General features: G+C 55.1%; 10 protein-coding genes across 10 annotated transcripts; 3 read left to right on the forward strand and 7 right to left on the reverse strand.

The window, feature by feature from the left end:
• Window positions 1-791: 791 nt before the first annotated feature.
• B0I36DRAFT_367971 (uncharacterized protein) lies at window positions 792-1998 on the forward strand (the record flags this gene model as incomplete). Its single annotated transcript, XM_046159540.1, has 3 exons — window positions 792-835; window positions 979-1778; window positions 1946-1998. The coding sequence occupies 3 exons, from the start codon at window positions 792-794 to the stop codon at window positions 1996-1998; spliced, it is 897 nt and encodes a 298-aa protein (XP_046007794.1).
• Window positions 1999-4160: 2162 nt separating this feature from the next.
• On the reverse strand, window positions 4161-4742 carry B0I36DRAFT_367972 (uncharacterized protein; the record flags this gene model as incomplete). Its single annotated transcript, XM_046159541.1, has 3 exons — window positions 4161-4583; window positions 4643-4652; window positions 4735-4742. The coding sequence occupies 3 exons, from the start codon at window positions 4740-4742 to the stop codon at window positions 4161-4163; spliced, it is 441 nt and encodes a 146-aa protein (XP_046007795.1).
• A 79-nt stretch (window positions 4743-4821) lies between these two features.
• On the forward strand, window positions 4822-5322 carry B0I36DRAFT_334827 (uncharacterized protein). Its single transcript, XM_046155390.1, has one exon. The coding sequence runs from the start codon at window positions 4832-4834 to the stop codon at window positions 4988-4990; it is 159 nt and encodes a 52-aa protein (XP_046007796.1). The 5' UTR covers window positions 4822-4831; the 3' UTR covers window positions 4991-5322.
• Window positions 5323-7743: 2421 nt separating this feature from the next.
• B0I36DRAFT_367973 (uncharacterized protein) lies at window positions 7744-8340 on the forward strand (the record flags this gene model as incomplete). Its single annotated transcript, XM_046159542.1, has 1 exon — window positions 7744-8340. The coding sequence occupies one exon, from the start codon at window positions 7744-7746 to the stop codon at window positions 8338-8340; it is 597 nt and encodes a 198-aa protein (XP_046007797.1).
• Window positions 8341-9915: 1575 nt separating this feature from the next.
• On the reverse strand, window positions 9916-10637 carry B0I36DRAFT_334832 (NADP-dependent oxidoreductase domain-containing protein). Its single transcript, XM_046155392.1, has one exon. It carries the CDS (start codon window positions 10441-10443, stop codon window positions 9967-9969), a length of 477 nt encoding a protein of 158 aa, XP_046007798.1. The 5' UTR covers window positions 10444-10637; the 3' UTR covers window positions 9916-9966.
• Window positions 10638-11110: 473 nt separating this feature from the next.
• B0I36DRAFT_215553 (RNA polymerase II transcription factor B subunit 5) lies at window positions 11111-11281 on the reverse strand (the record flags this gene model as incomplete). The annotated part of the gene is made up of 1 exon (XM_046148961.1): window positions 11111-11281. A coding segment is annotated over one exon (171 nt), but the record flags the coding sequence as incomplete, so codon positions are not given.
• Window positions 11282-12103: 822 nt separating this feature from the next.
• Window positions 12104-12859, reverse strand: B0I36DRAFT_354229 (uncharacterized protein; the record flags this gene model as incomplete). Its single annotated transcript, XM_046157283.1, has 1 exon — window positions 12104-12859. One exon carries the CDS (start codon window positions 12857-12859, stop codon window positions 12104-12106), a length of 756 nt encoding a protein of 251 aa, XP_046007800.1.
• A 480-nt stretch (window positions 12860-13339) lies between these two features.
• Window positions 13340-14424, reverse strand: B0I36DRAFT_334834 (uncharacterized protein). The gene has a single exon (XM_046155393.1). It carries the CDS (start codon window positions 13940-13942, stop codon window positions 13610-13612), a length of 333 nt encoding a protein of 110 aa, XP_046007801.1. The 5' UTR covers window positions 13943-14424; the 3' UTR covers window positions 13340-13609.
• Window positions 14425-14576: 152 nt separating this feature from the next.
• On the reverse strand, window positions 14577-15553 carry B0I36DRAFT_33483 (uncharacterized protein). Its single transcript, XM_046155391.1, has 2 exons — window positions 15413-15553; window positions 14577-15305 (listed from the first exon to the last, which is right to left on the reverse strand). Exon 2 carries the CDS (start codon window positions 15255-15257, stop codon window positions 14811-14813), a length of 447 nt encoding a protein of 148 aa, XP_046007802.1. The 5' UTR covers window positions 15258-15305; window positions 15413-15553; the 3' UTR covers window positions 14577-14810.
• B0I36DRAFT_354231 (cation transport protein-domain-containing protein) lies at window positions 15393-18413 on the reverse strand (the record flags this gene model as incomplete). The annotated part of the gene is made up of 10 exons (XM_046157284.1): window positions 15393-15696; window positions 15776-15819; window positions 15908-16625; window positions 16695-16797; window positions 16867-17223; window positions 17304-17354; window positions 17465-17728; window positions 17829-17965; window positions 18083-18203; window positions 18359-18413. The coding sequence occupies 10 exons, from the start codon at window positions 18411-18413 to the stop codon at window positions 15393-15395; spliced, it is 2154 nt and encodes a 717-aa protein (XP_046007803.1).
• Window positions 18414-19612: the final 1199 nt, after the last annotated feature.

Raw genomic sequence — 19612 nt, forward strand, 5'->3', positions numbered from 1 at the left:
AGTCGGAGGGGGAACTCATGTCGCGATTTGTGACGGATCACTTCCGCGTCTTCGACCCGCGTAAAAGCAACGTTGAACTCGAAGCACGTGGAGCCCTTGGACATTGCGATATCGCCAGGGTTTGCTCTTACCAAAAAAGCTTTGAGACCTGGGGTTCGGATCACACATTCACATGCTGAGAGCCGCTCAGTCATCCGCTCCGACGTGGCGCGTGGTCCTTGTCTCCCATGGCAGAAGCCTCAGTCCGGAAGGAGTCATATCGTGTTCCGCACCCTACAATTTTCAGGGATCAACGAAGTTACCCCCCCCCCCCCCCCTTTCCCTCTCCCCACCCGGCGCCGATCCGGATAGCTAGCTATGTTATTCGACTATCGCCTGCCGCGTCTCTGTTAGGCCAGATTATCGTGGCGAGGTACTTCAATGGCAATAGCGCTTCATAGTAGTGTATATTGTAACTCGATCATCGTGACAACAGCCTCATTTGGCCCGTCCCTCCCCTGCAGTTATCGCAGGGGACTTATTTGATCCAAGATTCAATCATCCCGTGTGCCAGACAATTGAGATTCCAAAGACCACAGCCATCACAGCAACCAGCGCACTCCCTGCCACTCGTTGTCGCCACCTGGCAACGTCAGACTAGAGGACAGCACCGAGAGCACCAGCCAGCGCCCACCTGCGCCCTCATAGCATCCAGCCAGTTGTGACGCTAGGCGGTCCTGCCATGCGTAGATGCCTCTGACTGCTCACCGGCGTACGGCGTCGCTGAACACCTGACCCCAGCCAGGCGGACCATGGCCAAATTTTCCGAGACTGCTCGCGAGCGTGAGCTCTTCAGGTGCGTGATCTGATTCTGGGCACCTCCGCAGCGACCGTTCCATCTCAAAGCGGCAGGGGTGTTTTTGGAGCTGCTTGCGAGCCGTCCAGCAGTTCATGGGCAATCCATCGAGATACCGGATGATTAACCCTGAACTTCTGCAGATACGAAGCGTCGGCGATATCTGGCACGGTCCCTACCCGTCTTGGTGCCCCGCCAATTGCTTCTCTGACGCAAAACGCGCCGTTCCAGCAGGATCCGATCCTCACAGCACTGGCACAGCTGTGTGCTTTGCGCCTCGAAGCCGCCTGTGCCTACATTTCCTTCTTCGACACCCAATCACAACATGTCGTAGCCTGTGCGAGCTCGACCTCGAGCATTTTCGGCGCGACTCCAGACACGGATCTTCTCGACTTATGTGGCAAGGCATTCCCACGGCAGTCCTCCATAAGTGAGCATGTTCTCCAGCTCGACGACATCCTGACCGAGGTGGACGCGCCAAAGGCATACCGAGGCCAACATCTTCCGGTCTCCCACATATCAGACCTCGCAGCACATCCGCAATTTTCACAACATGTGTTCGTAGTGGGAAAGAACGGCATGCGCTGGCATGCAGCGGTGCCCATCCAGTCGCCAAGGGGAGCCAATATCGGAGTCATCATCGTCTACGACCCACAGCCGAGATCCGATGCCGAAGCGCTGCCAGAGAACGCTGCCAGGGCTCTGCGGGAAGCGTCATGCGCAATCACGCAGAATATGAAGCTGCAGTGGGCGAATGACGCCCTGCGCCGCAATGAGAGGATGGTGCGAGGCTTGGGCAGTTTTGTGGAGGGTAGCGCTGGCATAGCGTTCTCGGAGAAGGCGGACAATATGGCCTCCTTTGAGAATGCCCGGGACGAGGGATCTTTAAACATCCGCCAACAATTCCTCCAGAGACCAGCTACGGACGAGGGACTCCCCGCACGTGAGTTCTGGAACAAAACGAAAGAAGCAGAATCACCAACACAAGCTTCGTACTTTTCGCCGCGACCTCGCGCTCTCAGTGTGGCGGGGTCGCCGACTACAAGTGATAGCTCGGCGCACCCCTTCATGCCTAGCATTAGCGTGTCTCCTCACTGTAATACCCTGCAGCGGGCTACACTATTATTGATCTCTTTCACGGCATTAGAAATCCCTTGTCCTAGAAGAATACCACTTGCATGTAGTCCTCACGAAGGCGTGTGATGCTGTCGGTCTCTTGAGCTCAACGCAGCCAACATCAGAAGCAAATTTCTTCTGCTTGCAGAATCACCAGGTGCCTCAAGCACCAAACTGCGATGTCATGTCTTGTGCTTGCCGACTCAGGTGGGCTCCGGCCAAGACATGATCTGACAGTTGTAGCCCTCCGGCGGCATGTGACCCCCTGATTTGAACGCGCCTACCTTAAGGTAAGGAGCCCCAGGACGAGCTCGCAGTGCAAAGTATTCCCAGAAACTACGAATCTAGTATGTGTTTGAAGAACACGTCTAGTGCGGCTAAGTTGGCTTTGATGCGTTCCAGCCTGCCTGCGTGCCCTTGCCCATTTGTTCAAAGATTCCACTTATGTGCTTCACGTGGCAGTCATGCTGGATGTTGCCGAAAGACAGGCCGGGAGTTGTGCTGCCCCGTACGTCAGTGCTCCGCACTTCGCAGGCTTCGGTGACACTGCAGAAACCTAGTCCAGATATACAGTGGGCGCGCAAAAAAAACGCTAATTTCCCCACCTCGCGTCATGACGCGTTATTCCTCCAACAACACCACCAACTTCAATCGACGATGGCGACACCAACACGGCCTTTGAAGCCAAAAGGAAAGCATTCCACACCTCGTACGAGGAATCGCGTGTGGGCAGCAATTTGTGCAGGCAAAAAGGCCGCCGATATCGCGAGTGACGAGGGGATTGAGGTGCACCTTGTGTATGGTATCAAACGCAGGTTTACCTCGCAGGATTGGGGTGTATCTCCTCCTGGCCGTGGCCGCCGGCCACTCCTCACTGAACGCGATAAAAGGCATCTCAAGAAGGCAATAAATGACGACGTTTTCATCTCACTTAGAGAGCTCAAGAGACAGGTCACTCCTCACGTCTCTGTCGATACAATAAGGCGATACCTTCAGGCGGACGGTATCATGCACCGTAAGGCTGCACAGCGCCCATTCCTTACAGAAGAACATGCTCAAAAAAGACTCCGTTTTGCGCAGAGGTATCGTGATAAACCAGCTACGTGGTTTCGTCGGATTCTGTTCAGTGACGAGTGCTCTGTCCAGCGCGGCGATGGACAGAGCCAGAAGTGGGTTTGGCGGCCAAAAGGTATGTAACTTCAACCCGCCAGAACTCTATCAATAATCGTCTAATTTGAACGATTCCAGGCTCCAAAGCAATCGATGTGAAGTACGTACAAGGCAAAACAAAGAAAACGCGACATTCCCTCATGTTCTGGGGCGGTATCCGGCACGGCAATCGAGGCCCATTGGTAGTCCTCCCAGGGGACCCTGATGCCAAAAAAGGCGGTGTGACGGGCGCAGTTTACCGGGATCATATTGAAGAATACCTGCCGACAATGCTGGACCACGATACTGTCTTTATGCACGATAATGCGCCTGTTCATACAGCAAAGGTGGTGAAGGAATGGCTCGACAGTTCAGGTATCCCATTGCTGGATTGGCCGCCATACAGCCCAGATCTCAACCCTATTGAAAATCTGTGGTGGTGCCTCAAAGACCGCATTTATAAGGCAGACCCTCAAATGGCATATATGACGAAGTGCAAGGCTTCATTAGACCACCTCGAAGCAGTTGCAATGGATGTATGGGAGCAAATCGAAGTCGAACTCGTCAACCGCGTGATCGACAGTATGCCTAAAAGGCTAACTGCGGTGATAGCCTCAAATGGCTGGTACACCAAATATTGATTATGTCAGCATGTAGAGCAGTCTCACCGCTTCATAAAACTTCAAAAACGACCATTACAGCTGTCGGAATGACTTCAGTATCTGTAAGTGAAGTTTGGCGGTGATGGCTCGTGTAAGAAACCGTGCGAGTCTGAATGACGACTCTTCGGACCTCACATCTTGTCCTTGCAGGGGCCATATTGCGGACTGCAGCCCAGGCCGTGACTACCAGTGAAAGACTTTCGCACGCCAAAGTGCTTTGGTGACTGGGCTTTGTCGATCACCTAAATTGCAAAAGCGTCCGAGGAGAACGCTATATCACTAGCGAGCATACAGTAAGTGTCGGGTCATCGTCACATCTGACAGATGTCTCGCCATATTTGTAACTAGGGTGAAGTCCATTTGCTACACCTCCGGGCCTTGTCCGAAAGCAAATAGACTTATGCGGGCGGCGGCCCGGGGATCGCAATAGCCCCAATCTGAGCAAACATGCCAAAGATATCCGGAAGCCCGCGCTCCTCGACAATCTTGCCGTTGGCAAACCTGTAGATGTTGAAGGCCTGCGAGCTGATCTGCTTGCCCGTCGCCGGGGTGCCGAGAAAGTTGCCCTGGTGCGTGCCCGAGATGGCGAACCGCGCAACGACCTTGTCGCCCTCGACAATGGCCTCCTGCAGGGACCACTGGATGTCCGGGTAGGCTCCGCGCATCATGCCGAGGATCTGCATGTAGCCGCCGAGGCCCTTGAGCGGGGGCCCGCCAAAGGGGACGTGGAACTCGGCCGACTCGAAGACGACCTCCTTGCCGATGGTCTCGTCGCCCGAGTTGATAAACTCGAGGAACCGGCCCATGCGAGCGCACAAGTGCTGGGACGTAGTCAGTATTGTAGATTTCAGACTTCGGGCCGTGGAGAGGGAGAACGAACCTCGCGGTTGCTGGCGGCGAAATCGGAGCCAGTACAATGTTAGCAAGTGAGGCTGTAGTGGATTTGACGTCTGGGTGTGGTAGGGAACTCACTTGGACATGGTTGTGGCGGGCAGTGGAAGAATAGGTGTCAAGATGGGTGGTTTGTTCGGTGGTTTTCGACAGGCTGGGAACACGAGGAAATTCAGAAATGCAGACAGGAGAGCTGAGAGCCGGACCAGTAGTTGGGTCGGTGACGACCAGCGAATCCCCGGTGTTGTACGTTCTTTCTTTTTCCTTTTTGGGACAGGTCATTGCAATTTTGGAGGCCCTTGGTGCTATAATTTGCTTGTTTCGCTCCCAGGTCTGAACTTTCAGAAACACAGGCCACTGTTATCAAATGCAACTGCAATCCAAAATGAAGAAATATAGAAATGTCGAGCACCTCGACGTCACTGTCTAAATCCAAACTGACGGGCCGCCTGCCTGCGAAGCATTTCTGCTCGGGCCCCAACTGCTTCCCGCAAGAGCAGGATTCCACTGCAGCAGTGAAGATGGAAGGACGCCGAACGGCTTGGATGTTTGCTGCTGCGGATGCTGCTGCATCACGGCCCGTAGCTCGACGTCCACATCGAAACCTGCATGAGCGAGACAGTCAGCACGCAAAGCTACGAGGCAGTGGTTCTGTAAAAGAGAGAAGAGGGAGAGGTCACCTTTACTCTGTAGGATCTTCTCCATGAACAGAGCCCTCTGCCACGACAGCAGACGTGATGGACCTGGCTGCTGCGGGGGTGGCGGACTAGGTAGTTGATCTTGATGCTACGAGCGCCTGTCAGAGCGACAGCTGGTCATGCATGAATGCCGCGTACAATGTCCAGACGGTTTCAGCTGTGGCTGAACGCGCAGAGGGACACGCAGTGTGAGCTTCCAGGTGGTCTGCGGCCTTTGGTCAGGTGCTGCCATGAAGAGAGTAGATGCTCGCGCATTTTGAGCTTGCAGTTGTGTCAGCAAGGCAGGCTCGAGATGCGCATCTGTGTGTCGATATAGTATTCAATAGTACTTGGGGTGGGACAGGCCTGTTTGCTTTGCAAGGAGCTTTCTCGCCGCGGAAGAGCCCCGCCTCCACGGATGACAAGATACAATCTTCGCGATACGCTACCGATGCGTCAAGATACTCCTCCAGCAGCGACAGCAGTGCAGACAGCCCCAAGGAGCGCTTCATGGAGGAGACACAGAAGCTCTGCAATGTATTTGGATTCTCAACAAGTGATCACTCGAGTATTGATAGTGATCTCGCTTCCCCATTTCATACTAATGTTCCGGAACGGCTGCTGAGCACTCTTCTGAGGCGCCATCCTCGCGGCCAAATATTCCACTTCGGTCCTGACGGAAGTGTCAGTTCCGGGGATTCAGAGGAAGAGAAGCTTCGCAACATCGACGTAGAGGATTTCGCAACCAAGGCAGATGGCCAGACTACAGCGCAAGATAGCTCTGCCCGCCGCAAGAAGTCCTCAAGTCCTTGGTCGAGACGCAATGAGGGGGAGTCGGTTCTGCTACAGTTCTTAGGGGTTGGCAATCTGCACCTCAGCCCCGCGGACCTGGCCTCGCTTGGCGTGCAGCGGCATCCGGCCCGTGGACATTGCTGTAAGCGTACAGCAAGACTGCCTTGCTTGTTAATAGAGGGTGCCTTGGTTCGAACTTGCCAAGCTGGCTGCAGAAGTCCCCGAGGCAATCTTCAAAGCTGAGAACACATCATCATACACTCGGGTGATGATACCGCAGCGACTCTACGGATTCGAAGACGGGTGACAGGACAGGATAGAACCCTGAGACAGATGATTGCTGGTCAGCCTTGACACTGCGGGCCCGTCCGCTGGGCTCCAGAATTGATGACGGGTGCCGTGCGAAGCGAGCTGGGCGGCAGCAGAGGGCTTGGCGGGGGTGCCCATGTGAGCTTGAGCGCCGCCACTGCCGGCTACCGATGGAGCGGGATGGGATGGGATGCTGGGCTGGAATGCGCCAAAGGCACATGCGGAGGCCTCAAAGTCCCATCAGAAGAACCCCGCCGTGGAGGAGCTCTCTGGGCTGATGCAGTCTCAAGCGCAGATCTCCAGGGGTGCGATCTGGGCCAAGCAAGCCGTGACTGACACCGGCAAGAGCCCGGCGAGGGCACGAGGCAGAGTTACGAATCACAAGGGTCCTTGCATGGGCCCAAACCATCGCGTGGTGGCCGCATACGACAGACAAGGACAGGCCGAGCGCGTGCAAGTGCTCGAGCTGCTGAGCAGCATGTCGAGCCCTGGACGCTTTGCTAGCGTGCAGCGCAGAGCGCAGGGCTTGACCGGGGGGGGGGGGCCGACGCTGCCAACCGCTCGTCCCTAGATGCCGATATACCCGTCAGGCCTGGCTGGTGGAGCTGCGCTGGCGCTGCCGACCTGCCGTGCCCGTCGGCCTTGCAACATTCCCATGGATCCCATCCAATCCACCACAACCGCCGCCGACACCACACTCTCTCTCTCCCTCCAGCTGTCTGTCTGTCTGCTCGCGGTGCCGGCAGTCGCCCGCCCGGGGCCACACGCGCGGCACTCTCCATGCCATGTGGGTTTCCAGGCGAACCCTTTGGCTGCCACCGTCCGCCCCTGGGCCTCACGTAACCATGGTCCTTCTTCCTTTCCCTGTCGCGGTCCAAATCATGCCGTCGCTGCCCACCCCTCGTTGACACCATTGCTGCTGCTCGTCGCTGCCAACGGTGCCGGTCTCCGCCGCCTGGCTATATCTACCATCCATGCCCGCCTCTCCTCCGTGTCGATCGCCAGCCTCGACCCCTGCCGCCTCTGCTGCCACACCCGCCTGACCTTCCTACTGTTCGACCACGGCTTCGACGTCTCTCTGGCTTTCACCTCCGACTTTGGCCAAGGCTGGCATTCGGCTCTCGTCGCCAGCGATAAGCACTCTCAAGTGTACCCAGAACCTCGCCTCTCCGACAACACTAGTGTCAAGACTCGTGGCAACGACGACTGGCTTCAACATTCGCTCTTCGCTCGCAAGTGCGCATGACTGCCGTCTCGGAAAATCACCAAGAGCATTTCGACAACAAGACCCCGACCATAGCCAGCCGAGGCCATGGCCGCCCTGGAAGGTGGCGACGACGCTCGTGGCACACTTTTCGATGTGCACCCCATGGCATGGTTCATTGTGCCCGCAGCCATCTTCCTCGCCTCCATGGTAGTGCTCATGCTCGTCCGCTACCGACGACGCCGTAGAGCAGCCATGAAGGCACAATGGGGCACAACGAACATCGCAACCAACACCAGTCAGCGATACCCGCCGACCAGTACGAGGCCGTGGCCATATACCTCGACTACACCTTCCTGGTCCCAGAGGGCGAGGAATCTGGCCGGCTTCAAGCGCGGCGACAACGGGCTAAACGAGTTTGGTGAGGCACCGCCAGCCTACACGGGCCCAACTTCCAACTACAAAACCGCTCGAGCGTCCATGTCAACCTCGAGCTCCAGCGTCCCCCAAATGCGCTTCTACGGCATGCCGGCCACCAACCCAGCCCCAATGGGAAGCGTGTCGATTCCGATGCCTGGCGGTCCCCCGACCTACCACGCCATGTCAGGTGCTGGCGGCTACCGGATACCAACTTCGCCGACTTCAGCCACGAGACCGCCGGTGAATGCTGGCCTCTCCCAGCCACAAGCTGCCGTCATTCGGTAACGAGAGTTGCGGTCACCTCGCTCCATAGCCAGTCGAGGGAACAGGCCTCGGTCTCGTTAGCCTGTGCCGAGCATACTGCCTGTCAACGGCTGCGACCTCGCAAATAAAACCAGGGATCGAAAAAGATCATACTTGCACGACTGTTGGGAATAATTCCTCGCACTGATACCATTTGAAGGATGATCCGAGTTGGATATCCTTTCTTTGTTTACTGGCCAGCATATTTTGCATTTCATCAGCATAGGTCCGGCGTCAACACTGCTTTCACTGCTTACACACGTTCGCTACGCCGTGGGATACAAGGGTTTCGGCTCAAAACTGGGCATCAGGAAGCTGGTCCTGGAGTTTCGAGGTAGGATGATTTATTTGAACATCACGATATTGCCACTCTACCAAATCAAACAAGACTCAATGCATGAAGCACTCCCGAATAGACGACCTGACGCAGTAGGCTGGGTCCTTCTGTTCAATGTTATGTCATCGCAGATCCGAGTTGGCAGGCTGCAGGGCTGAACTTCAAAAGCCTAGCCTCGTAATATAGTGAGATGCCATGCCTCCGCACATTCCCTATTTTTGTGCCTGCCAAGACAAAGCGGCCTCTTCAGACGTCTTCACGAATTGCCACAGAGCTGAACACGCTACTTTTGTAATATCAACTAACGCAGCACGTCATCTCCAAAACTCCATTGGGAAATGCCTTCCACCACCCATGCCGAGCAGGGAACCACACGCCGCACTGATTCAGACCGTGCGCGGACACAGTCTGAGCACCCAGCAGAACCATTGCATGCTTCCCTATCGAGTGCAGGGCAGTGGACCGAAAGATGTTGACTTGACCAGCTGAAACAAGACGCCAACAAAAAGACTAACAGCTATATATACACACTTTGTAATCTAGATCTGCAAAGGTCGCAGCACACCTGGACCGCACGGTTGTCGGGAAATTTGTAACAAACAAGCACACGCTTCCGGGCGGGTGGGCTCCCGCACCTCCAGCCGCACCCCCCTTCACCTCACACATCAGAAGTGGGCGGAGCTTATGGCCCGCTCTTCGATGTCACTCACGATCGATGATGATGATTGATGATGATGGTCGCCGGTCCTCCCCCCCCCCCCCCGGGGGGGTTTTCGGCGTCTCGCTTGGGCACACGACGCGGGGTGGTCGCTAACGAGCTGCCGCTGCCAATCATAACCCCGCTACGGGCCGGGCATCTGGAAGAATGCTGATGAAAATTGCTGGTGTGGAATGGAATGGGCAGATCCCGGAGTTGCATCCCTTTGTCTTGGAGCTGTTCACCGTTTCGTCCGAGCGATTTCTTTGGCTAGGAATCTTGCGATGGCGATCTGACGCCGGGCTATTTGGCAGTCATGGCTCCATATTATTCAACGTGGGAGAGTTCCATCGAATCTAACAGGCACTTGCATTTAGAGGTGGGACATAAGTTTTACGTCATGCTACGCTGCCTCGAGGAAGACTGGCTTCTTCAGGGGTCCAGGGTGTTTAACGTGTTGTTCAGCTTACAATCTTTTTTTATTGTTCTCGGGGTTCTATTTGAGAATTGGCAGTGTGGTACGTTTTCCTCCTCAGCCTCGTTTTGACACGCCAGCCCATACCAAGTTTGGCACCTAGAACCGCGGTGTGACAGCAGGAGGCTTGTTCTCGAGGATCTTGTCAATCTTGTCCATAATCTCGGGGGCGAGCTTGTCAATAACCTCGATGGCCTTGACGTTCTCAAGGACCTGCGCGGGAGAGCTGGCGCCCGTGATGGCGGTGCTGACGTTGTGGTTCTTGAGCACCCAGGCGAGCGCGAGCGCGCTCAACTTGACGCCCAGCTCGTCGGCGATGGGCTGGAGCTTGTTGACGCGCTGGACGACCTGGTCCCAGTCTGATTTGCCTGTGCGTTTCCAGTAGCCGGCGATGAACTCGACCTGGTTCTGCGCGAACCGCGAGTCGTCGGGGATGCCATCCTTGTATTTGCCAGTCAGGATACCCTGGGCTAAGGGGGACCAGACGGTCAGACCCATGCCGTTCTCGCGGAACAGGTGAGCGTACTCGAGCTCGACCTTCTCCCGGTCCAGCGCGTTGTACTTGGGCTGCTCCATCACGGGGCCAATGAGACCGACTGGGTTGTTGTACGAGGCTGCGACAGTCAGTAGCTGAACTCATTTGCCGTCATGGCACCAGCTCCTGGTTGCAATGTCGTCGAACTTGGCAGTGTCTCAAGCAATGATCAGGAAGCGATAACAGCCTAGCAGGAAAGTCCGCCATGTTTTGATCATTTGGTCTTCGGTATCCGATGGACGTCTTTAGGCTCGTAGACTCTGCGATATCGCCAAGGGAAAGGTGAGGGCGCTACGGCAGCATTGAAAGCGACAGCGCTGTGGCTTGCCGACTGCCGGTTGGCGAGACATGTCATGTTGTTGTCAGCACTGCAGCCAAGGCACTTGGCACGGCTGAGTCCAGCCCGCACAGTCGAGGTCGCGTAGACACCAAGGCTAGTGCCTGGTGGTGGCAGACAGGTCGCATGACAGGCACTGGCGGCGCAAACACCGGTGGCGGCATTTGAATGTGCATGCCGGGACCGGATGGGGATTAGGGGTCCAAACGCGGAAATCAGACATCCCGGTCCGAGTCAGAGTCGTTGCCAACGACAGGGACCGTTTCGGCGAGGCGCTGTACGAGGAAGCCGTGTGAGCCGCGCGGTGATTCCGGGCCTTGAGGGTATCTATTTGCAGTGGAGACATGATGGGGCCACGCGACGTGCAGAATGGATGGCAGGGCTTGACGTACCTCCTCTAGCTTCTTCTTGAGTTGGGGGACCATGCGCTCCTGTATGACGAGATGGGACTCGTCGAGATCCTCGATGATGTACTCGTTACGCTCAGCATCGATGGCGATGATGATGGACTTGATCGATGGGTCACACTCGACCAGTACGCCTGGAGGCTGCAGTGTGAGCATGGCAAGGTGGTTGGCAACTCGGAGTAGCGAACCAGGGACGCGGTCCGGGGGGAAGGGAGATCGAGGTCATGGCCCGGATTACGCGGCATGCAACGTGGACATACCTCGAATAGCGCGAACCATGATGGCTAAACGGGCAGGACGGATGAGTGGAAGGCTTCAGGCAGGATGGTTAGGCATGGAGCTTTGCAAGTGCAGGGCTCTTGAGAAGTGTTTGCCGACGCCGTCTTATTGTGCAGGGTACTGAGCAGCAGGTGATGAGCAAGGCAAGTCGGTGGCAGGAAGGAGAGAAAGAAAGCTCCTGTGGGCTAGGGTGACGAGGTTGAGGCAGCAGTGCGAGCATGGGATGATGCAAGTGGTGATGGAGTTGGGCAGGAGAGGACGCGCGGTGCTGTGGTGTAGCTTGGCGCTAGCCTGGGTTAGTCAGCAGGCTCTCCCAGCATCCGATGGAATTGACAGCGGCAGGCACACACACACGCAGGGCACATTCCAAGTCTGCAAGTGACGGGGGTCAGGACAAGGAGAGACAGCCTAGAGGGCTCAAGGTTCTGCTACAGTTCTTAGGGGTCTTGGCAATCTGCACCTCAGCCCCGCGGACCTTGGCCTCGCTTGGCGTGCAGCGGCATCCGGCCAGTGGACATTGCTGTAAGCGTACAGCAAGACTCCAGCTTGTTAATAGAGGGTGGCGCGCGCTACTTCTTATGTCGCTTCACTTCTTTTAGAGCTACTATAATTATCCTGATTCCGGTAATGAAGTATTTTCAACCGTGGTTGCTGATGATGAATGGACTTGTCGCAGATTTACCGCGGTACCAGCAGCCGAGCAGTGTCCATTTCTCTCAGAATGTCGTGCACAGTGCCGACGATATTACCGATCCCCAGCGACCCAGCGGCTAGTATGATCACTGGGGCTGAGGAGCAGAGCCTTAGGCTTTCTTTTAGTCTGCAGCGAGTGAGGTCGTGTATAGGCTCTCTGAACCGCGGCCGGACCAACGGGGCTATGACTGTAGCACCATGTCCATAGCTCCGACAAGCCAGGGCTGCTATACTGGCAGGTACGAGATTCAGGCTGACAGAGTGGTGCAGCTGTAGCGGATGTATTCCTGCGTCACAGTGATACGACGCGATCGGTACGTCGTGCTTGGCTCGGTCTTTGAGTCTGCCAACAATCTGGGTCGCAATGGCGTGCGTCGTGACAATGGCCTGCTTGTCTTGTATCCACGCCAGCACTCGACGATCTGAAGCGGTCCATAGTCCTACCTGTATCATCCACGAGGACTCGATCTCCCAGGCTACCATAAGCCAGCTAAAGAGTAAAGGGGCGAAGGTGACTAGAGGCGCATAAAGTTCTCTAAGCATGATTCTGATCAAGATAGGTAGAGCGTCGAGGATGTCATGGTATTCGGTGTTGACACCATCGTTTTCAAGGCGTCGTTGGAGCTCCAAGGCTGCAGAGGTGTGGCCCGATCCAATGCTTGCCCCGATCACCACGACCTGAATGGGGAGGAAGGGTTTAGCCTCGATATCGTGGTCCCCACTGAGGCGACTAGAAATCATTTTGAGTTGGGTCGTGGGAAGGTACGAACGGCGTGAGACAAGTGACGGAAGCATAGATGTCGTAAAGGGATCCGAAACAACATGACATTGGCATTGATCAAAGGGTTCTATTTGTTCTATAAGGGAGGCTGGGAACTAATACTGGCTCTATTGCATAACACAAGCAAAAGAAACGCGTTTTAAAACAAACAAAGTCTTATTCGTTTGCTTGGTAGCGGCGCTGCTCTTCCTTTCAGAGAACTGTATCGGGAGTGATCACGAAGACTGCATGGAGTACCCTAACATGGCCCCTTACATGGCCCCTCACACGGCCCCTCACAGAGCCCCTCACACAGCCCCTCACACAGCCCCTCAGCGGCCCCTCAGCGGCCCCTCACATGGCCCCTAACACGGCACCTCCGATCCCCCAGTAGCTTGCTCCACAGGGCCCCTTGCAGCCCCGACAGCAACTTTCTGGAAACTTAGTGGGCCACATGCACCGTCTGATACAGTATCCGCCATCGAAATCTGAACCTTAGTCTCCTTTTGTCTCTTATTGTCTTCTATAGTATCGGACATATATGAGGACGATACGCCGCTGGTATATCGCAATGCTACACAGGCTTTAGACAACCAGAATCCTTTAAACCCTACCCCTGTCACAAACCAGAAGTCCTCATCATATTTGAACGATTTTGTACCAGGACAGTCAGTCGCTGTAGGTCTTCCGTACTCGGCGACATGCGCCTCTCAAGTTCTACTATACTTGTGCTACCTCTGCACCTTCTCGCCTCTTTGGCTTTCCCTGCTGGGTCTGGGCTGAATCTCCTGTACCTTCCGGTTATCAAGAAGGATGGAGAAGGGGTAGCCCACCTCGAAGGAAATCCCGTGGTCAAGAGAGGCGAGGAGGCCCCCCGCCTCGAAGGTCGACCCGTGCTCAAGAGAGGCGAGGAGGTTGCCTACGTCGGGGGTGGGCCAATCGATAAACGCTCCATCCAGCATGTGCACCAGATTATTCCCCCCGGAGAGATTGGCAGAGATTATTAAGCCAAGGCTGGTGATCATGATGCGCTGGATCAATAGCGCCGCCATTCTCTCGAGCATCAGAGGAAGGGAGTCTGCCTAAACCTCCAAGTCTTGAAGACTGGGTTGTAAGGGTTAGACTACGACAAAACCCACAGTGCAACTAAATCTCCTTAACAGCAGGGCATGATTGTGACGACCCGGACCAACAGGGGATTGTTTGGGCTAACGAACAGGCCAAACAAGGCCGCAGCATCAGGCCAAGGACAAGGGCGGGGGCTGCGAAGGCAGGTCACGGGCGACACCAGGCTTTATGTAATCAGGTTTCCTTGATCAGAAAACGGGATCGCCGAATCACCAAGTGAGCCAGCGAGCCAGCACACGGGCTCACGACGTGAGCCCGTGAGCCGACATCCACGCGTTGAAGGATGAAGGGTATATAGGAGACAGAGATCCCATCAGTGGGATCAGGAACCTTCATACTTCAGCTATCAATATAAGTATCATTCTCACCCATCACTTGGTCCAGTCACCCAATTGATCGAGAGTGGTATCTCTTCCAAGAGACACGGCAACGCCGCACAGAGAGAAAGATACTCGAGAGTCAGTATTGCACAAGGCTTGACCTATCTTGTGCAAGAACAGCAACCCCCAATGCGCAGTCACTGGTTGACCCCGGAGGCTGGATCGTGACAATGATCTGCCATTTCTTATCTTGAGCGCTTACTTATGCTTCGCCTTCTCATTCGTGTAGCTAGATTTCACATACTAGAGAAGACCTTATTGTAACCTCAATCGACGATCGCTACCATAGAGTCAATAGCGGGATCACACTTCAAAGACCCAGTTCAAGTGCGATAACTGAACACATACAAATGTTAAGGAGGGGCATATTTGGCAGCCGTTTCCCGGCACGCCAAGTAGTCGTTTATGCATTGTCTCGTATCTTTTATGTAATCGATGGGCCCGCTGCCGTTAATGTACGGGCACCTGTATAAACCCTTTCAAGCAGCCATGACGACATCGACGCCTGCATGGGTAATCTGGACGTGTCTTCTGGATCGCATCCCGGCAGCTTCTGACGTGCAATCGTCTGTCTGAACAGAACTTGAGGTTTAAGTGTTGCAGCACATGCGGAGACATTGGAAATAACTCCATCAGTGATACCATCCTGGCTCGTCGCAAGCCTCCACGGCGGCCGTGGTGATGGCGCCATCTCGAATCTGAACGGGTGCTGCCCAATGTCGTTCATGAACTGCTGCGGCCAATACAGCGCACCTGGGATCCGGGCAGGACGAGCTGCAGATATGGCTGCGCCACAGCAGAACATTGCATTGCATTGTTGGCCGCTGCAGTAATCAGAGCCCGATCCGCCGCCCCAACCCAGACCGTGCATTAAAGACAGCCTTGGGCCACGATTGTCCTCTGCGATCGCTGGAACTTGCTGACAGTGGAGGCTAAGCACAACCGACCGCCCAATGAACTCCACCACTATGCTCCATAATGTCTACCAGGCAGCCACTTTATCCATCTAACTAGCTTTCGTCTTGCCCGCGTCCGCACCTTCACCAAAGACAGCGACCTGCCTGGACGAAGCCCTCGAGAGAGTCATTGACGGGCGTAGCCTGCTACGCGTGGCGCCGCTGTCCTCGTAATTCCCGCCACCGGGGGCCGCTTCGCCGGGCAGCATGATGGCGCGGTCGAGCGTGTATGGCAGACAGCGATGCCTGCCGCGGATCATCATGGCGCAGATGACGACTTTGCCGAAGATGCCGAAGAGCCCACATAGCGAGGTCGAGACGGTGGGGTGCCCGAGGGAGAGGCCGACGTTGCCACTGTTAGGAGTCGGGGTCAGTATGTTGGTTTGACTGGATTATGGGAGCTAAGGAATGAGTGAGGGAGTGAATGACATACTATGCTGAGACGACTTCGAAGAAGACAGAGAAGACGGAGAAGGCCTATTGGAGAAAAGTTCGAGGTTAGCGAGCTTCCTTACGAGATTAGACACGCAGCGGCGGCTGGTCAGAAAAGAAAGGAAGTACTCACAGGCTCGTTGTTGTCGGCGATCCTTTCAGACTCCGCGACACAGAGACAGAATGTGCCCAGGAAGATGTACCACAGATCGAAGCTGAGCTGGTTCCGCATGTGCATCATAAAGTAACTCGACGCGCGAGACTCGTCCAGGGCCTGGTGCTCCTGGCTGTAGATACCCAGGGCCTGCTCCTCGTAGATGTTGGACGTGCGAATGCTGATTGCGATAGGGAGAATAGCAATGTACATCATGACGAGCAGAGAGAATTGGACAGCCGGGTTGATCTCGGCGAGGTTCATTGTCGCTGTTCCCGTATGGCGCGATGACGCGGCTTGGAACAGCGCGGCGAGGATCCGCGGACCCATGGGCAGATCTGTGATGGTTGGGTTGTAGAGGTCGAGCACGAGGATGAGGATCACATCGACGATGTTAAGAGCCGCGATGAGGCCGAAGAGAATCCAGGTTGGTCGGCTGGGGAAGAGAAGGGTGTAGCAGCGGCGCGGGTGGTCGAGGAGGAACTTCAGAGTCATCTTGTTGGGGGAGTGAGTAGGTGTGGCTCTGTACACAATCCAGATCACTAGTCGGAGCACGACTGGATAAAGCGTGTTGCCGGCAAACGCGAGGAAGGTCATAAGCAGCATCGGCCAGGTGGCGTCGCGGAACGAAATCATCGAGTCAGGAGTGAGGGTGAAGCCCAGGTTGTTTATCATCGTCTGGGTTGAATAGATAGCCCTACAGACAATGGTTTCGTATTAGACTAAGTGTCAGAAAAGATGAGTTCGATGATCGACTTCGACATACCACCACGAGAAGTCGTTGCCACACTCAATCAAGTACTCTCTGTACTTTGATGGAGCTGTATGGATCCAGGGTATCAGCCCAATGATTCCAAGCAGGTGCAAGCCTACGTAATATCCTTTTCATCCTATTAGCTCTACAAGTCCATCTATGACCAGACGACATGCCGACTTACCAATAACAATCTTGAGCAGCAGCTTGAGCGCAGCATATTCGATGCCACCAAGCTTCTCCTCGTCCTCCTCGCTGAGGTCGTAGAATTGCGAGTTGCGGCCAATGGTCACCTGCTTAGACAAGCCAGGAAGGTCGTTTGGTCGCGGAAGTTGCGAGACGTCAGAGCGTCTGCCGTTGTCATTCGCACGTGCACCCAAGATGAACATGGAGCCCGCGGCATTCCCGATAGACTTAGCGGCGGACAAGCGCATATCGTCGTTATTGCCGGCGCGCGAGCGATAGGTTAACATGGACAGTCTCCGGTTGTTGTTGGCATGGGGTACAGGCTTGATTTGGTCGTCTTCGTCGTCCTTATTTTCTAGACGGATTGTTGTATTGTCAGTATATAGAGGTAGAGCCAGTAAACAGCATGATCTTTGGAACAATTTTGCTACTCACGACCAGAGAAGTCATTCCCTGCTGCGATTTCTTTCTCGATGAAGGACTTTCCTGTCATGGTGAAATCGAGCATCAGCCATCCATATCCTCGACACTATGATCTGGATATCCCTGACAAAAGCCGACCAAAGTGTGAAGCCGTGCTCAAGGGTAGAACATACCATCATCACGGTCTCGAGGGCCCGGAATGTAAAGTGCACGGTCTGTATTGCTGGTCTTCTCTGAGGTCTCCGCCGTGTTGGCAATCTTCCCAGTCCCGGTCGAGGTCTCCGTACGGCTTGTCAAATCGGAAGGTGCCTCTATATCTGCGGCAACTGAGTCGGTCGGAGCACAGAGCGGACGAGGATGGGCTTCAACATCGTCCTCTCCGCGTCTACGCAGGGAGAAGACGACACCTTTAGGTTCAGGACGGACGAGGGTGGATGCTACGTGAAAAGAGATGCAAGGTGAGCAACATGCAGATAACAAGGAAATCCGTCGCAAATATGATTCGTGGGAGCTGGGGACCGGCGTATTATGACTCACAGACAGCCCTAAATCTCCTCTTGAACCACAGAATGCGCACCACGACAACAATGATGTTAATGACGCCAAGATTTGTGATGATGGGAATCACGTAGAGGAAGATCTGCTGATACGTGCGAAGCTCCTTGACGTCTACACTATAGTAGCGCCGTCCAATTCGTTAGTATCCTTTTCGTCTCTGTGGTTGTTCTCTTCGCACTGCTCGCCCGAGACGCGAATTCCATGATTGGTCTTGTTGGTGGAGGCAAACTCACGTATTGAGACCAGACTCGGTTGAAGCGCTGGCGCCAAAGAAGTACGCATCGACGGCCGCAACGTTGCCCTCGGGCGCGAGCACAATGAGGCCTAATAGGCCGCAGAAGATGATCCAGGCATCTGTGCATCACACAAAATTGTCAATTTCTACTTGAAGAGTTTTTTGAGGTACTGGCTGTGATGCGCTGCGAAGTGTCACAATCGCCGATCATGGCGTGTGGGGGAGGCGTATGGACGTGTACCCATGGTGAAAGATCGTTGTCAGACAAACTCACAGTGGATGGTGATGAAGTTGAGGTGCTTCAGCACCGACTGCTTTGAGAAAACCATGAGAAAGAGGCTGATAGGAAGTGAGGACGCTGTCGACATGCAACTTGCAATGAAACGACCAATCAAGGTAAGAAGTGAAGCACCTGTAATGGCCGCTAATAGCCGAGTTGCTGCTACAAGGCGGTGAACAAGCAAGGGAAACGACCAAGTCGACACACGAGATGTAGGACGAGATCACAAGGTAGTAGTTCTGCAGTGTCTGCGAGAGGATCCCCAGCTGAGTGTGGCCGACTTGTACTTGCTCTCTTGCTCGGCTCGTGGGCATAATGAGACTGAGACAGCGGGCAGGAAAGGCCCCCGCTTGGACCCCTGGCCAAGTCCTTTTCTGCCACCCTACAGTGGGCATTGCAAAATAAGCTTGCTAGCGTCGGTGGAATGGCCTTATTTTTCTGCTTCCCGCCCCACAAGGCAAGGGGTTGGCTGATCTCGAGGCTCCCGGAGATCCCGTGGTGAGCCAATTAGAAACGCTCCCGCCGGGACTCTGTTTCCGTAAAGGGTTCGTCCCCAGCAGCCACTGCAGCGAACCTGTGAGGCCATAACGTGCTCAACCAATACCGCGCCATCGCGACGGAAGAGCCACAAGAATCGCCAAGTCCCGTCGCCGCTCAGCCTGGGCTTGCTGGTCCCTCGTCACATTCCAAGCACGATCAGGAGCTACGACATGGCTGACCTCGCTAGCACGGGAGCTGCTGCAGGTGCTGCATCGTGGCATCGATACTACGTGGCGGGCATGCGTGACGGGATGACGGCGGCCAGGACTGCCTTCGGAGTGGATCCGTCCTGCCGCCAAGCTCAAGCATTCGTAAGGCAGCGTCAACAAGCCAGTCCAGTGCAATTGAAGCGCTTGAGGGTCGCCCTGCCCTGGTATCTCAGGATGCTGAGACCGTTCTGTGAAGGATAGATAAGTCACAAGGAGGATGCAGCAATCCCTTCGGCATCGATAGCGTCTTGCCTTTGCGTTGTCGGCAGCCACAGTCCTTCAATCCGGAATCCCTCATGACTCTCGCGCCACGTTCAAAGCGGGCGATTCCGTTCGTGCTCAGTCCTGATTTACCAGGGGGCCATCGTCACAACTACCACGCGTTCGTGTCGAGTTCCAAGGGCGAGAGTCCGCCATCGAGCGTGCAGGTCAAAGGCCGTTTCGACAATGTTCGCAAGCTGATTCTCAGAGCGACGCAAAAGCTGCAGAGCCTCCAGCC

The sequence above is a fragment of the Microdochium trichocladiopsis genome (assembly GCF_020744255.1).
Source record: "Microdochium trichocladiopsis strain MPI-CAGE-CH-0230 chromosome Unknown B0I36scaffold_10, whole genome shotgun sequence".
In the NCBI taxonomy this organism is placed as follows: Eukaryota; Fungi; Ascomycota; class Sordariomycetes; order Xylariales; family Microdochiaceae; genus Microdochium; species Microdochium trichocladiopsis.

Excerpts from the sequence above, each read along its gene's own strand:
- B0I36DRAFT_334827 (XM_046155390.1), top strand. The coding sequence starts at position 4,832 with ATGCAGACAGGAGAGCTGAGAGCCGGACCAGTAGTTGGGTCGGTGACG.
- B0I36DRAFT_33483 (XM_046155391.1), bottom strand. The coding sequence starts at position 15,257 with ATGCACGGTCTGGGTTGGGGCGGCGGATCGGGCTCTGATTACTGCAGC.
- B0I36DRAFT_334832 (XM_046155392.1), bottom strand. The coding sequence starts at position 10,443 with ATGGAGCAGCCCAAGTACAACGCGCTGGACCGGGAGAAGGTCGAGCTC.
- B0I36DRAFT_334834 (XM_046155393.1), bottom strand. The coding sequence starts at position 13,942 with ATGCTCGAGAGAATGGCGGCGCTATTGATCCAGCGCATCATGATCACC.